This window comes from Taudactylus pleione, unplaced genomic scaffold (assembly GCF_031769625.1).
Source record: "Taudactylus pleione unplaced genomic scaffold, aTauple2 ptg000205l, whole genome shotgun sequence".
NCBI classification, from domain to species: Eukaryota; Metazoa; Chordata; class Amphibia; order Anura; family Myobatrachidae; genus Taudactylus; species Taudactylus pleione.
In genome coordinates, this window is record NW_028284607.1 from 5751405 (window position 1) to 5769663 (window position 18259).

Genomic DNA, 18259 nt, shown 5'->3' on the forward strand with positions numbered 1-18259 from the left:
TGCCAAACGGTCAAAAGGGCGTTTAATGGGAGTGCATAATTAGTAAAGGAGCGTCATCGACCACGTCACTTGGTTGTCTTTTAGCCTGAACTGCTCGCAGTGATAGCGGGAAGAAAATCCTACCACAAGCACTGCGAGCAGTTCAGATGCCTTTCGATGTTCCCGATTAATCTAATAAATACCGGAGATGACGTGTGATGCGAACGGCAAAGGGGCGTCTTTACAAAATAGCAAGCGCATTTTTCGGACGCTCGCTTAGACATAGAGGCGTCAACACACCGCAAAGAGCGAGCGCTCAATTTAAATATCGGCCCCTTTTTTAGAACGACCGTCCGCAAATAGCGTCCGGCTCTGAATCAGGCCCACAGTTATATACACTGGACATTTTAACACATCAAAAATTGAAATCCGAAAGACCAGGCAATGTTTTTCAATAAGAACACTAATAATTAATAAGAGTAATAAATATGAAAATCATGTGTGTGACTCTGGGAAACAAGAGAAAAAGCTTCAACCACAAGTGAAGTATGTTAAAATACAAATTGAATCAAATAAAACAAAGTAAATATCAAAATAACAATAAAAGTCTTTCACTGCCACCTCCCTTGATTTTACATAAGCAGCATGCCCACCAAGGACCGTTTTTATTGGAGACACTGAATTCGGAGCATTAAAGCAGGGCTTGCAGCTGTCTCCCCACTGCTAAGCCATTGGCAGAAAGGAGCGGGCATTCCATCAGCCACTGCATCAGGGTGTCATCTTCAGATACAGGACTGTGTTAGCAGAGCTAGCGCAGTGTAGTGGGCCTGATTCAGAGTTGTACGCTAATGCTCCCACAGCTGCGATTTTCGTAGCTGTGGATGTGCGAAAATATGCAAATGCTGTAATGGCCAGGACGACTGAGACACCCACCTGAGCCATGGCAGCTGCCCACAACTGCATGCATATGTATGCAGCATCGGACACAGATTGGGCAAACATCGACTTCTTGAGTGAGTCTATGGTCACTCAGAATGGCCATCGTAACTGAGACACCGGAGCCATGTTAACTTCTCATGGAATCGCAAACGTAGGATGTGACACGCTCCTGGAAGGGTTAAGCACTCCTGCTTTTTTAGCTGACACTTTTCATTGCCACCCCCAAATGCTCTATTTGCAAAAATATCGGCATAGCGTACAACTCTGAATCAAGCCCTGTCTGCGACTCTATCCCACACTGCCGATCCACAGAGAGGAATCAGTACTTCACTCAGCTGCTGCCGGACAATCTATACATCATGTGGTGAGAGCCATCATTGTCCCACTTCTGAATACATTGTGCAGCGCTCACTTACCATTCATGAATACTGTTGACCTTTTAGACAACATACATGTGTCTGGGGCCTGGTATCAAGTACATCATCGTTGATTGCTCCCAGCTGTACCATTGCGAGAGGGCACAGTGGTACTCCAGGCTGAGTATTATCTGCATGACTAAGTTTTGCACTGCCGCTTTATATGGATTTTTACGGTCACAGATTCCCATTAAACGGTAACCCATGTTTCTATTGGTGGTATACTGATTCACATTTATTTTAAATGGAGTTGAAAATTCCTGAGGTCACAGGTTGCTAGATTCAGTTACAGTTATTTTTGAACTGTGTACAACATTTTATATTTATTATATTGGTACCAATTTTATTTTGATATTTACTTGTTTTATTTTGGTAAAATTTGTATATTAACACTTTTCACATGTGGTTGAAGCTTTTTGTCCCCGTTTCCCAGAGTTACACACGATTTTCATATTTATTACTCTTCATACCTATTAGCACTGTTCCACCTCTTATTGTTCCCAGTTGGCTTAGGTGTGGTTTGGATTGGTTAACCACAGGAACTGCAGCTTATAGTTTATATTATTTCATTTACTATTTGTTATTTCATATCAGCTCCAGGAACACTTTGTCAGTTTGTTTTTTCCCAACTCCACTGTAGCCTCAGTTTGCAATAAATAACAGGCATGGTACCTAGTGTGGTCTTCAGCTGCTGTAACTTATCAACTTCAAGGTCCTACTTGCTGTGGCAGGTGGGGAGTTTGAAAGGGATGGTACACCTGTCAAACCATAATGCAGATGTTTTAAGGCAAGCTCAGGGAGGACAGAAACTTCCTGTGGAGCAGAAGGGCATACTACTGTGACAACACATGGTTATAGGAGTTACTGTTGCCTTCCTGGAAGCCTGAACCAGACTGACCATTCTCTTCTGACCTCTCTTAAACAATGTGCCTTACCCCACGGAACTGTAACTCATTGGATGTTTTTGTTTTGCACAGCATTCTCTGTAAACTAGAGGTGTAAATCCAATGAGATCAACAAATCAACAGTTTTAGAGATCATCAAACCTCAATATCTGGCACAAACCATCATTCCATGGTCAAAGTCACTGAGATCACAATTCTTCCCCATTGTGGTGCTTGATCAAAACCATAACTGAATCACTTGACCATGTGCCACATGAATGGCTGATTACAAAGAGTGTGCATTACCTGACACCAACCTGTTGGCTAGACCAGATCATTCCCACTTTTAAATTGCTTTCCCCCCTACAGGAAGGTGCCTTATTATACGAATATATATTTGTTGTGGCAGTGGGATTGAGAGGAAGAAGGACCTAAAAAGTGTTGTATAACCTAATGTTGATGATCTAAAGATCTGATTTATCTCAATATGTACAACGAGTGTGAGGTTAATTATTGATTCCAAGAGCCGTTCTGATCACTGTCATACTATATCCTTAAATATATGTATTTCGAGATCTACCCCTGATGAAGTCTTGACGTAAGACGAAACGCGTAGGGTTTACACTAATGGTGGACATTATGTTATAAACCTTCATTCATTTGTAAGGTGTGGAAAATCTATTTTTATCTGTATAAAAGATGTTGATGTATTAACATAGTTATACATTTATCTATCTGAATTTGCGAATTTTTTAATAAAGATTGTTTTACATTGTATTAATGTTGGCCTTTGGGCCTATCTTGGGTGTTTTTCTGGTATGAGGGTATCTTATAGAACCTCAAGAAGGACGTTAAAACAAGTTTTGTCATATGAACTCTCCGATCAGCTCTGAAAAGCGAGCACGAAAGTTGTTATCTACATTCACAAAACAGAAATAACTGGAGCCTATAAACCCTGAAGGGATTGTTATTTACGAAGAATATAAGAATTGTCTGTATTATTAAGTGTGTTGTAGCGCCCTTGAAGTAATTGTTTTGTATTTATGTGTTGGTCCTACTAACAGAGGACTTACTGAAAGGAGCGGCTGTTTTTAATATAGCGCAGGTTGGTTTTGGTTGTATATATATATATATATATATATATAGTTGCATGTAGTTAGGCACTCAGATGCTGTAAGCATAATTCCAGGGTGCCTTCCTTAGGTGCAGATACATTTCCAAGTTCATTACCTAGGCCATGGTCAAAGAAGAGGCGGCACTCCACGGACTCCATAAAAAGTTATTATAATAAATTCATCAAAGTGTACAAATCATAGGCCGACGTTTCAAGACCTCTGGGATCTTTTCATCAGTGCATAAAGGAAAGAAATAACTGCTTACCTTAAATACCAGTGTGTATGAGGGAAAGCGCCAGAAAGTGCGCCAAACCCGCCCTTCCTCGCCAGGATGCGATTCGTTTACTTCATACCCTTTTCATGATGTGCTTTAATTTTTTATTCACTATACCCGCCCTCCTCCTGTAGAGTGCCGTGGATTTGGACACATCAGTTTATTCTAAGCTCTATATACACCGCGCATATTGTTTCATAACACAGCGGCTATTGCCTAGCTACCCCAGACGCTGTGTACAGGTGTCTCCCATGGCAGTTTTCACGTCTGATGATGGGTTTGGTGCACTTTTCTGGGTCTTTCCCTCATACACACTGTTATTTAAGTGAAGCGTTTATTTCTTTCATTTATGCACCCTGATCAGTGCTGCCTCTTCTTTGATAGGCAATGAACTTGGAAATGTGTGTATATATATATATATATATATATATATATATATATAGATATGTTTTTTGTATCCAGGCGAAAGAACCGATAAAGGAGTTCTGAAACGTTGAAATTCTACCAACGAGTACTTGAATTATTTTTCAGAGTCGCCGGGAGTGCCATCTATACACACTATTTGAATATTCCTGTCCCTGCAAGGAGAGGTAACGAGGAGGGCACCGGGTACCATTATTAATGAATTAGCACTGGGAGTGCCGGCATCTTGTACTTTTATATATACAGTATATATATATATATATATATATATATATATATATATATTTGTGTATATACAGTCAGGTGCATAAATATTGGGACATTGACAGAATTTTCATATTTTGGCCTCTATTCACCACCACAATGGCTTTGAAATGAAACAAACAAGATGTGCTTTAACTGCAGACTTTCAGATTTAATTTGAGGGTAATTACATCCAAATCAGGTGAATGGTGTAGGAATTACAACGGTTTCTATATGTGCCTCCCACTTTTTAAGGGGCCAAAAGTAATGAGACTATCAACTATATTGAGGAGGGTATTGGAATGGTCCCGGACGACTGATATTAAGCCGTGGGTTTAGAGAAATAAACTTTCCCCATACATATTGTGCAGTACCCCTGGAGGTATAAAGTCCCTGTTATTTCTCATCCTACCATTGGCCCCACTTTGGCTCATTGGAACAGACTGAGGAAATTATCATGCATGTCCTCTAAATTCTTCCCCCTGACCCGTGTTCAATAGCACTTATTTTCCCTCGGGAGTCGCCAGCTCTGCATTTACTATATGGGTGCAACATGGAGTGCACAGAGTTGACCAGTTGGAGGAGGGGGGTGAGAGTGCCCCTTCTGAGATTTGGAGGTATTTGAAACTGAAGCATCTTGTCCAGAGTGGGGATTTGCGCACAGCTTCCATCAGACCATTGACCTCTTTTGAGAGTATGTGTCTGCCACTGGGCGTACAGCACATTTTCTCTCAAGGGGGTATGGACTCCTGCTTGAACATATGTATCCTGCTCTTCCTAAATAGGCTAAAGATTGGATACGTGACCTGCAGCTCGATTTGGCAGATGAGGAGTGGTCCAAAATATTTCAGAATACATTTGCAAGTTCTGTAAGTTATTCTGTGGTTGAGACTCAATTTAAGGTTCTATCACGTTGGTATAGATGTCCCCTTACTCTGGCCAAGATGTTTCCTGGGGTTCCAGATACTCTATTGTAAAATAGAGGTTGGCTCTCCGCTACACATTTGGTGGGACTGTCGGCGCTTGCGCCCTTTTGGGACCATGTTATATCCATCTCTAAGTCGATAGTGGGTGCGAAGGTTCCTTCTACTTCCTCTTTTTGGCTCCTTAACTCATACTCTGGCTCTCTGGTCATCTACAAAAAATCCTTATTAAAATTTTAAACAGTGCTGTGAAAGCTGTGATCCCGGTTCACTGGCGGTCTACATCCCTTCCCTCCATTTAGGAATGGTTCACCCGTATTGACATGTATATGTCAATGGAGGATCTTCGAGTGACCCCTGAAAACAATCGGGGAATTTTTTTTCGTAACCTGGCACCCTTGGTTGGAATTTCAATCCTCACACGCCTACCATGCGTATATGGTATCTGAGCTCAGGCTCCTTATTTATTTCATTTATATATATATATATATATATATTTATTTATTTTCTTTTCTTTTTTTCCACTCCCCTCTGACTGAGCTTTTACAGCTGCCCATGTAGAAAGACCATGTGCTCTTGATACCCTCTCTATTTGTTTTCTGGGGCTTCATCCGCTTCCAACCTTCCCCCTTTCTTTATTCCCTTTGGTCCTGTACCCTCCCCTTTTGTGTACAATGAATACTGTTTTGGATATTTTCGATACATTTTGTATGTATTACTATGATCAGCCCATATTATGTATAGTTTATATATTTGCATTTATTGTGCTATTTTTTTATATTTTCTATTTTTGGATTGTTTTTTAAAAATAATAAATAGATATTTAATGTAAAAAAAAAAATAACACCTCAAATAAATAAAATGTTGGCAGAAGCAATTTCGTTGTGGGCGACGTCGCGGGCAACAGCTTGTGTATGTGTGTAGAAGTACCCGTCATTGCCAAGTTTTATTATGTGATTTTGTCCAAATCCATCCAGAGGAAGGCCCAGAACAGGCTCCCTTGGTCAAAGTTCTACCCGACACACTCCACCGTGAGGTCCAACCTGGACCTCAACCACTCCATTAGGCATCCCAGACCAATTGACACCCCTCTGTGAAGGTTTCATCCAAGTCCGTCCAGTGGAAGGCCCAGAACAGACTCCCTCGGTCAAAGTTCTGCCCACCGTACACCAATGGGAGGTCCCGCCGGGACCTCAACCCCCTAGTATTTCTTCTGAGATCCAATGTTACTACTCTGAAGTTTTTCATCCAAATCCATCCAGTGGAAGGCTCAGAACAGGCTCTCCCAAGAGATATATCTAACTAGATCCCAATTAGATATATCTAACACTTATACACACACACACATATATGTGTGTGTATATATATATATATATATATATATATATATATACATAAAACACGGGGTATTGAAATGACGCCTCCATACAAGCAGGTACTCGGTGAAACAGTGTCTTTTTAATGGCAGCAAACACTGCACCTTAGCTTACGTGAGCATACTCCTGGATACACACAGAAACAAAACAGAAAATAAGCAAACATAAAAGTAAATGTTCCAGCAATCCTTGTGCTTAACAGTTAGCTGTTACAAAATCTGTGGACCCTCCAGGTCCTGGCACCCTAATGCTAACCACTACCCCCAGCCTATCACCTGGCCAGTTTGTCCTGCATCAGGAGCAAGGAGCATTAGGTGTGTGGGAGTTTTAAAGCCTTCCTGTGCTCCAGTGATTATTCCAGCTGGGTCTGAACCTGGAATTCCACACCTCCACTGCTAATGCATAACACACAGCTTTCACTCCAGCCTCCCTTGGAGAGAGCTGATTCCACCAGAATGTGGGCAATTCAGGTGAGAGGCAACCCCTCTCTCACCACAATATATACAGTGTAATATAGATATATATATATATATTAAAAAATTCTGTATTGTCGAGAGTCGAGATGAGGTAAGGGGAAAATGGTGGGTGAACATATATGTCAAGGGAAGAACATATGCAATATACCCTGGCACTCTCCTCATGTCATATATGCTGCTCTACCATCCTCTTGTTGTCACATTTGAACCCAGCCTCCTCCCCAATAGGTTCCTAAATTCTGGAGGTCTCTGGCCTTCCCGGCAGCGTCTATCACTGCTGCTCTATGTAGGAATGAACACGGTGTGGTTCATTACTGGACAAAATTGCAAAGCTGCACGCAAGCAGCTTTGCAATTCCATCCTTGCAAACATGCAAATGCAGTAGGAGGTATATTACACCCCCTGCTGCATTTGCGATCCCAGCACTGCGACCGAGGTCGCAGGCTGGGATAACCATCGCAACCATCGGTTGCAATGGTGGACGGCGCCGGGCCGCCGTTCAGCAAAGCTTACTCAGGCTGGCCGGCTTGCAAACTGCGTTCGTGCCTCTTAAATGCCTCTGCCTGTTAATCAGGCAGAGGCACAGATGGGGCTCTGGGCCTGATTCAGAGCCGGACGCTATTTGCGGACGCTCGTTCTAAAAAAGGGGCCAGATATTTAAATTGAGCGCTCGCTCTTTGCGGTGTGTTGACGCCTCTATGTCTGAGCGAGCGTCCGAAAAATGCGCTTGCTATTTTGTAAAGACGCCCCTTTGCCGTTCGCATTACACATCATCTCCGGTATTTATTAGATTAATCGGGAACATCGAAAGGCATCTGAACTGCTCGCAGTGCTTGTGGTAGGATTTTCTTCCCGCTATCACTGCGAGCAGTTCAGGCTAAAAGACAACCAAGTGACGTGGTCGATGACGCTCCTTTACTAATTATGCACACCCATTAAACGCCCTCTTGACCGTTAGGCACGCCGGCGTTTGGATCTCCACTCTCCCGTTTTCAAGCACCTTCCCCTGTTACCACCCACAAACGGTACATTCTATCAACCAAATTAGCAGCCCCTCGCTGTTTTACGAGCCCACGATTTCCAACCGCAATGACTGTTTTGTGCATGCGCATTACGACCCATACGCATGCGCAGTTGTGCGAACATCGCTCAGAGCAAACGCTTACGAGCGGCTCTGAATCAGGCTCTCTGTGCGATCATCCAGGACCTGTTCTGCACATTCGCAGAATGGGTCTTGCGCACACGCAGATTCCCGATAATCGGGAATCTATGTTGAATAAGCCCCACTGGCACTCTGCACAGACCACTGGCATAATGAAGCGGGATGCGGGCAATATCCAAACTGCGGGGATTCCAGCATTCAAAATGCAGTCGCCGGAATCCCAACACCTGTCAGATTCCCTGCACCGGCATCCCGACAGCAGGAATCCCGAAGGTAAGTAGCAGGGTTACGGGGTGGGTTAGGGTGCGGGAAGGGGGAGGTTAGGTTCAGGCACCAGAGAGGGTTAGGTAAGGGCAGGGCTTGACAATTTTTTCTAAAATCTAGGAACCAGGATGAAAGTGTAGGAGCCAGACCACTGTCCCCCCAAAAAAAATATTACAGGAATGAGCTGTGTGTTATGCAACTGTTATACACACTATACTAGTCCATAAAATGGTCACAGTTGAATGGATACAGTGAAATGGAGCCCCCTCACTGCTCTGCACAGCTCCCCTTCTCCACCCCCCACCCTCCAGTAATAACGGACCACATTTCACATAAAATAATGGTGCCAGAAAGTACAACAAAACCCCCCCTCCCCTCGTGGTCACACCACTATCCCTCTGAAGCCGCTCCGCAATCCCTGGCCACACATAGACCTACTACCGGAGAGCTCTATGCAGCCGGAGCTGGGAGACAGTAGACAGCCGGGACGTACAGGAGGATCAGTGTAGACTGGGACAGACAGCAGGGATCAGAGCAGGCCAGGATGGAGAGGAGTCGTCAGTGAGGGCTGGGATGGACACAGGCACAGCAGTCACCGCAGATGACACTCAGCACATGCATTCCTGTGCATGATATGAACACCGCAATACTATAGGCACAAATCTCCGCCGGAGCTGATGAGGATCTGATTCCTCCCTCACTGCAAAATCTAGTAGCCAGGCAGCAAAATCTGGTAGCCATGGCGAACTGGTCCCCGGGATTTGTCGAGCCCTGGGTTAGGGAAACGGGCAGTGTTAGGATACCGACTGACAGGTGTCGGTATCCTAACCCTGTTCTGAGTTCTGACCGACGGCATCCCGTACCCATCGCAATGGAGCAGCAGCATGAGCTGTGTTGTGCAGTGCAGCACACTAACAACCAAACATTGCACCAGGGTTAGAGCTGCTGGTAAGGACAGATTCAAAGAGCAGTGTGAAGTGGGAGAAATAGGACTGACTGTGTGGAGCTGTCCCTTCTGTCCGAATCAGGACAGGTGGGTGACTGAGCAGCTGTCTACTACCTGTTCCTGCAGATTTCACTACCTACTATCCTTCTATTTCTGGCTGGGTAGAAGACCATATACAGAACAGTGAGAGACCTGCATCTCTATTTGACATGTCATGAGGTTGAAGGTAATGTAAAACACCACTGTAAAAGTGTATTGAGCTAGCCATGAAGATTTCTTCAATAGCCTTCAAGTTCCACCTTGTGTCAGAGCAGTTGTGGCAGGTAAGAGTTCAGTGGCTCTCTATTGTACATTTATTAAAAGTGTATTTTGATGGCTATTATAAATAGCACTTATCAATTTTTATTGTAGATGTTGGGGCCTGATGTGGATTAAGAGGATTTTCAGCATTCACCGTGGGCACAGGAAAGCTCACTGTAATTTGCCATACAAGATCCACTGCCAGAAACCAATGATGGACCTGTCCCTTACGTGTTTGTAGATGACTTGCTTATAATTATTTAAATACTGTATAATGAAACTTTTTCCCAAGAATGGTCTCACTCTCAGTATAGTGTTGTGTCTTTAATTATAGCATAATTTGGAATGTGCTTACAAAATGCAGATGTCTGCTGACATTAATCACGATGGATGAGGAAACTGGATACTACGATCAAGGCAGCTTGTGCTTTACATAACTGTGAGGAAAAGAGAGATGTGCAGTGCAGAGGACAGTGGGGGAGATGTAAGAAGAGGTGTAACCAGCGCTATTTGATGCAATGAAGATCAGTATGTATGAAAGCAGATAAAGTAGAGAAAAGTGCTTCTGCGTTATCTGCAAACATCTAACGATTTTGCCATCGCCATATTATTGTGAAAAATCAGATGTTTAAAAAAATGATAAGTACACTTTTGTGGCCAATTGTTTTTTTCACAAATCGGCAGCATTCCCTGCAGGTATATGTACTAACCTGTGGCGGCTTCTGTGGGGGCCTGACTGCAAACAAGATCTCACAATGTTTACCAGAACTCACATATGCATGGGGGCTGGCCAGTAGGTAAGACACAACGTATCATTACTAGGCTGATGCGCTGTGGGTCTTGTACAGATCGCCTGAGGGGGGAGTTTCCGCTCCCCCACTCTGGCAGCCGAGATGTTAATACATCTCTGCGTTATTGCTTCCTGCTTCGCGTCGATAAGAGTAAAGCAGAAAGAGCTATAGTAGCACGATCAGTGCATGCTGGCCTAACTAGTGAGAACAACTCCTGATTAAGTGACTTTATAATGGTGTTTCCATTTATTTGTCCACTACCAGTCCACTGTGTTTGAGAACACAGCATTATGTGTACTGGAGCCCTGAGGTCACTGTCGCCTTGTTATGAAAATCTATTATGTAATTGCCTCCTAATATTTCACCAATACATCCCAGATATAAGGCCTGGTGCTTCCTTTTTGCAGAATTAATTTACCTTGTCTGAAGGTTACTGAACTGAATTACAGGTATGAGAAAATGGTGCATTAGTCAGTGTATGAAAACAACTTAGGCCGGATTCAATTAGCCACGAAAAGCCGAGATAGTCGGGAGAGCACAATGTTTTCGCCTCATTCGCCTGTTTTGAGGCGAAGTTACTGCATACTTTCACAATGCGCGCTCCCGCTTTTCGCTGTATTCAATCGCAAGACAGGCAAAAACATGGACGTGCGAATGGCGAAACTAGCGAAAAGGACTTCTTTTTTTTTTGCAAAATCAGTCTGTACCCCCAAAAAAACATAAGTGACCCTGGTAATCTATATAGAAGTGTATTAATAGCTGTAATTAAAGTATTTTAAGTTCCTAAATTTAGTCAAATGTAATATGCACTTTTGCATTAGTGTGAAAAAATTCTATAGAGTAATTTCTTTGGTGATAATTAATTGCTGTAGTTAAATTAGGGGTACATTAAAATGGGTATTAGTATATTTTGGAGTTATTAAAGTGCATTTTATAAAACACATCTGCAGCACCCTGCAATCCTTAAAACACCTGCCCCATCCATACAGCACCCCAAAATACTAGATCCAATACTTAAATCCCATTTTCAAACACTGCTTACATTTTCACACAAAAAAATTACATGCCTTTTTTAGGGGGTATGAAGATAAAAAAAATTTTTTTTGCATAGTCATTAGGGGGGGGGGGGCCAAAGGGTTCTGAACCAAGGAACTCATCCAGACCCTCTCGCTAGATGTGAACGCTCGCTTGATGCGTATGCAAATCCAACGCAGGCCCCGCAAGGCAGGCGATCGCACGGCAAGGCATTAGCACGCCCGCTATGTCTTGGCGTGCAATCACTATGTGTATGCAGACACCCACCAGCCATTCATAAAACGACCCACTTGCACGTCATCTCCTGGAATTGCATGGGACCATTGGTACATCGAGCACCATTGGATGCGATCGCAGCACTTGAGGTTGACCATACCCTGCCGCTAGCACTGTGATCACTTCAGTGTGTATTTCAACCAGGTGACATGTACAAAGACGCTGCCTGTTAATTATGCACTCCTCTGTAACGGCGTTGGGACACTCAGGCACGCCTGCGCTCGTAACTCCACTCCCCCGTTTTTAGTGGCCTGCCCCTGTCACCACCCACAAACGGCCTCTCCTGTCACTCATTCTGCTGGACTGTCTATGCTGGGCGAGAGTCCGCTTCCCAATCTCTCGCTGTGGTTCGCGCATGCGCTTTGCGATGCGTACGCATGCGCAGAAAGTGACAATCGGCCAGCTATGAGCGAACGCATCCTAGCGAGAGGGGCTGAATCGGCTCCCAAGTCCCCACAGTTTTACTCAAAAATAGGGATTTTGCACATCTTTTCTCCTGCCTTTGGGTGGAGAAACTTTTTTGCCTGTTTTTGCCTATGTAGTTTTCGCCCAGGGGAAAACGTCCTGGAATTGAATAGGGCAAAGGGTCGAAAACCGTGCATCGGCGAAAAGTTTTCACCGATCGTGGCGTTTCGCCTCTAATTGAATATGGGCCTTAGCTTTTATACATTGCCTCTACTGTGCACCAACATTTTTTTAAACCACTTGGTGTATGTCTTAATGGACAATTTAGAAAACACTGTTTAATTCTAGATTTACTTTTATTGAATAGCTTGTGTACAAACAGAGGCTTAAAAATGCTTTTGAATATTTTAACAAATTCAATAAAATTCCCTTTTTTTAAATATTATTTACGCATTTAGAAAAAGAACACAAAAAAACATCAATGTATCTGGGGCTTTCTCCTACCCCTAAAACTGGGGTGAAGTAAAGCATATCTTCCACTAATCTCAGTTATAATATTCCATCCTGCTTAGCGGTCCCCAGAATCCTCCTCTTCCTCATCTGTAACGTACAGTGATGCAGCATGTGCCTTTCCTGGCAATGTACACAGGGCATTGCAGAGTATGCCACAGCTTATTGCTGGTTTCATTAAAAAATTAAAACATAAAACAACAATTCGTACTCCACAAGTTGCCGGAGCTTTGGAGGGCAAGTATTCACTTAATATCTGAGACATTGGATGGCCAGAGAGGGTTAAAACTACCAGAGATAAAAAAGTAATTTTTCTAAGGCATTTCTTACAGGAATGTTGCTATGAATGAAACAAAGCATTTTGCTTGTTTTTGACTGAATGCAGAAATTAAATATTGTCGTCACTGGACTAGTTAGGAGGATTCTGGTCACACATTTTAAAAGACAGAGCACACAAAAGGCCCATAGGTGCTCAGTAGCTGCCATACAAACCAGAACAACCCCACAGGCCTAGCTTACTTCATAGCACATCGCCCACATGTATTACATGTCAATGTTACCACTCATCATGTACAGATCACGTGTGAGGTTGGACGCCAGGGATGTGTAGTACGTGGAGGAAACACATCCACGTTTCTGGCAGTGAACTCCTGTTGTCCAACGTGTGAAGCACCTGAACACGGAGACCAGCTCAACTTTCAAACTGTGGCATTGTCTAATAAATGATTCCGTCAACTTCCGAGGAGGCAATACTTGAAATAAAGTCAGTAACTTGCTTTATGGCTTCAGATCCCAGTATGGACGATGACGTGTTACATCCAGCAACTTCCAGATGCTGCTCTGAATTCAACAAATATGCCAAGACAGTGAGATCAGTTTACAACAGTCCCATTCTCTAAATGCAAAGGGAGCATTGCCCTCTTATACAGAAAGAGCTCCACAAGGGGATGTAGAATTGCAGTGGAGAATGTGCACCCATCCTCTATAAATATGAACTGGAAAAAGAGGTTCCATTTTAAAATTTACAATTTGAACACAAAGTTAGAGTAATTTTCAATTTAAAGTTTCCTGCATAAAACCCAATTCTGACATTTTTGGCTATATATATATTTTTTTTTTAACATAGAGTGTTAGTCAGAGGAATAACCAGGTAAAACATGCTGCAAATACACAGACAGACAATAAAAATGTTCTAAAACCTATTACACATACACCTGAAATAACGGGCACAAGGAAGTCCCAGTGCAAACATCCCTGCACTAACATAAGGACCTCAGATATAGCCAGCACTGTAAAGGTTAATCCAGGAGCAGGTCCCCCTTCTGAGGACTACTCTGACATCTAGTGGCTAAATCAAGTTATGAAGCATATTATATCGAGGCCTATATATGTATATATATATATATATATATATATATATAAATACAACCAGAGCTAGAATTAGCTATTGCATTTATATACAGTGTAACAGTGTGCAAAGACAAGTCTAAGCTCTGCCCTATAACAAGATAATCTATTGTGTATGCTAACAGATAAACAAGATATTATTAGGCTGGGATAAGTATATAAAACAATCTGTTGATTCCGCACCATATGTGCACTGCATGACTGTACTGTAACTTTCAATAAAACATTTTTAAAGCAAAAACAAAACACAGTATTTTAATTGCATGGCAGTCTGCAGTACAGCCATACGGTATTTTGGTTCCTGAAGACATCTTTTATATATAATTCTATGCTTTTATTGTTTTTTTGTTTCGTTGTTTTATTTGGGGGAAGGGGGGGAGCAGGGTCCACTGGTCCACAGCTGCTCTCTGGTTACTCTACTAGAAAATAAATAAATAAATTAAAAATATAGCACTTTCAGCGCTGATAATTCCTAGTGCAATCCTCCTATTAATTTTGGAGTGTTTACAAAGGAGAAGGGGGGATATCCGGCCCTCCCTTCCATCAGGCTCTCACTGAGCAGGGATTAGGGCCTGATTAGATGAACCATAGAAGCAGCACATCTCCTGCAGGTGTGGGTACCATGAGTCGGGGGGTGGAGAAGTATGTCACACTTCAGTTGAGAAGAGAATGCTTTGACGTTTGCTGTCTGGGGCGGGAATGGTGTCTAGTTGTAGAAAATACAATAGAACCTGCACCTGAAAGAGAATAATTAATGGAAGATTCAGGTATGGTTCAAACAGAAACCAACAATAAAACCAGTCCTCTCTTAGATAAAAAAAAAATACAATAATAATCATAGTTTGCTCAAAAATAAAGATTCCATTGAGAATTAATCCAGAATTAAAGGCAATAAACTACATCAAATTCAAACCACAGTCCCAGCATACCTGTGACATCACTTCCAAACTCCAGCTGTCTGCCATGCTGATTGGCTGAGTAGGGTTGGTTGGGATCTTGCTGTCCTTCTCAGATGGTCGCAGCAATGTTGGACCAAACACTGTAGCCAAGTTATGTAGGGACATCTTATTGTGACTCTCCTTCTCTGCCACCCTGATACGGTGTAAGGGGTAAACATCAGAAAGAGAGCTGAGGGATATTGTTAGAGAGCTGGACTAACAAACTGTGGTTGGGTTTGTCATTGTATTTCTTATTGCTGCAGTGTTTTTCAGTGGTGTAAGTGTAGGAGCAAGTAAGACAGGGTGACAAGAGGCAGTGCATGGGAAACAGAGCCGGCATCTGGCTAGATCAGGACAGGTGGTATTGTATTAAGGGCGGGTAATTACTAACACAGTTACTAAATAAATCGACAATGGGCAGTGACTATCTCCTACCTAGACTAATCCCAGGTTACCTTTTGAGATGATCGAGTAGGAAGATGAAAGTGAGCAGATTTGGCTCCGGCAGAGACAACAGCAAATTCAACATACAGCTCTCTTTGGCCACAGGGTCAGACAAGGCTGAGAGAAAATAAATGACTTTGTCAATGCATAGAAAATAATTTACAAGAATGCTTTTTAGGATTTTTAAGAAAGATAATTATTGACATTATCACAGGGGACACATGTAAACTCACCGATCCCTTCTGCAAAGTTGGGATACAGTTCATCTGTGAAAAGTGGTGCAGGTAGTTCTCGGAAATACAATTTGAGGGTACCAGCGATGGCATTAACATCCATGTCACTCATCATGATGGACACGTCCTTGTTATCTTACAAAGAGGAACAATAAAAAATGGTAACAAAGATAGCTACATTCCTACTGGCCTTTTATTTATTTCATCTTTGGAGTTGAGTTTTGCATCAGAATTGACCCCATACCATGTACCTCTGTCTCATCATTATTATCCAAAGCACTAGCAATTTACACAGCACTGTACAATTTGTAAGAGGTACAAGGGCATTATATAAACCAAACAAACTACTGAAAAGAGCCCTGCTCGTTGTAGTTTACAATCTAAGGCTGACTCTAGGGGCTAACTTTACTAAAGTGAGAGTATTTAGAAGTGGAGATGTTGCCCATAGAAACCAATCAGATTCTACTTAATATTTAACTAGCACCTTCCACAAGATAATAGCTAGAATCTGATTGGTTGCTATGGGTAACATCTCCACTTCTCAAAACTCTCACTTTAGTAAAGTTACCCCTAGATGTCTGCATCCAAAGTCTGCCAATTTCCATGCCTCTATTTTCATGTTGTGTCAATCATTAGTTTTCTTAATTACTAAAAGTCTTTATTTATTTGTAGGTGTATTTTTTAGCTCTAATGTCTGCTTTCTATTACCATGCCCATCTGCCCTGTACTTGACAGTACTTCTATTTCCACTTACTTGCATCAAAAGCATTCTTCAGGGCTTGTATATCAGTGGCTACCCCAGACACTCGGTAGATGCCAACCTCTTCCAAGCCACGCCTCTCAATCTCCTCCACACACTGCCGCACTATATATGGCACCTTAGAGCGCTCCCGTCTGAGATAAAATAAATTGTAGATACTTAATATCCTAGTTTCATCAAAGTACCAATTTTTTTAAACATGGCACTCAGTTCTGAACATGTGATCATTGTTTTTCCATGTGCTCATCATTTGGATTGTAATGTCAATGTTTAAGGGTATTTATAATGTAGTAATGTCACTTACTTGGTTACAACCCCAATCTTAACTCCAAAAACCCCGGTCTGTTTGCGTGATGGAAGGCGTTTCAGACTAAACTCTCGGCTTGTGAACTTCATCGACAGTTTGACCTCTATCTATAGAGAAAGTGATCAGGATCCTGGGAATTGATGGGAGGGCCCAAATATCAGGGATGGGCAGGGGGTTAGATCCAAATGAGAGATTAAGGGGCATATGTATCAAAGCTTGATGTGAGATAAAATGGTGAAATATATATCACCAACCAATCAGCTCCAAACTATCATTTCTTAAACACAGCCTGCAAAATGTAAGTTAGAAGCTGATTGGTTGATGATCTATATCTCACAATTTTATCTCACATCAAGCTTTGATACATATGCCCCTAAGGTTGTAAAGAGGTATGAATAAAGTGGGGTATGCAGTGCAAGGTGGAGTCAGTGTAACCTGCACAGCAGAAAGATGTCCACATCTGTATCTTTCCAAATAATACCCACTATGTATTACTTACCCCATTCATCGAGACAACTGATCTCTGCCAATCTTTTCCCAGGACCATCTGAGGCTCCAACTAATGTGAGAAAAAGAACACAGTGGGTTACATGACAAATTTGGATTATCACTATACTATAATGATGCACCCGCATGCTCTCCCAACAACCTATTTATAATTGAATCTGCTATTTTCGACCTTTCATACTGTAATATGCAAACTGCTCCTGCCACACTTACCTGTACTTGTCCCTTCGCTACCATGCGCTCACTACTTTCGCCACCGTCCTCCCTTATAGATCGATTCTTATTGTAGAACTTTTCATAGCACAGGATGCGCAGGGTCTGGGAGCCCTCCAGTTCTATTTCAAATTCCTGTGTGTGAAAAAGCCAAAAGGGTTTATTTAATTTAATAACAGTTATTTATACATTGCTAGCATATTCCATTGTGCTTTACAATTGGGAACACGGTAATATAAAATTATTGGGATCTTGCGAGCAGGGCCCGCTTACCTATCTATAGGGAATCTATAGGAACATAGAAATTTGCTACATGAGGTTAAATTCTACATATAGAAAATGCTTAGTGGGCTGTAAGATTCAGACATACAGTAATGTTGCCAGCAATCAATGCGCTGTTTGAATATGGAAAGAACACATGTCAATTTTGTTTGAACTGTATACAGGTAATTAGAGTAGTGTAGGGTGATGCTGGACTTTTATAAGCTTGCCTGAAGAGGTGTGTTTTCAGAGAATGCGTGAAGTTTTGTAGGCTACATGGAAGTCTAGTTGTGTGAGAAAGGGCATTCCACAGAGTGGATGCAGCCTGGAAAAAGCAAAGCACATTGCGCTTTGGAGATGTCCCTGCCCTCTCTGGATTTTTAGTCCAACCAATAAAATATCATTCTCCACTATAGATACACTTAAAGAAAAGGATAAAATCAGGTCACATG

The 18259-nt window shown here is 42.3% G+C and overlaps 1 protein-coding gene across 1 annotated transcript in view; it reads right to left on the reverse strand.

Moving 5' to 3' along the window:
• Window positions 1–12564: 12564 nt before the first annotated feature.
• BCR (BCR activator of RhoGEF and GTPase) overlaps window positions 12565–18259 on the reverse strand; it is a 42280-nt gene continuing 36585 nt past the window's right edge. The window contains exons 16-23 of the mRNA XM_088477876.1: window positions 17547–17681; window positions 17326–17385; window positions 16824–16933; window positions 16514–16653; window positions 15760–15894; window positions 15538–15643; window positions 15074–15236; window positions 12565–14881 (exon numbers count right to left, since the gene is read on the reverse strand). Of these exons, the coding sequence (XP_088334002.1) occupies window positions 14792–14881; window positions 15074–15236; window positions 15538–15643; window positions 15760–15894; window positions 16514–16653; window positions 16824–16933; window positions 17326–17385; window positions 17547–17681 (939 nt within the window). The 3' untranslated portion in view covers window positions 12565–14791. The remainder of the gene's footprint in view (window positions 14882–15073; window positions 15237–15537; window positions 15644–15759; window positions 15895–16513; window positions 16654–16823; window positions 16934–17325; window positions 17386–17546; window positions 17682–18259) is intronic.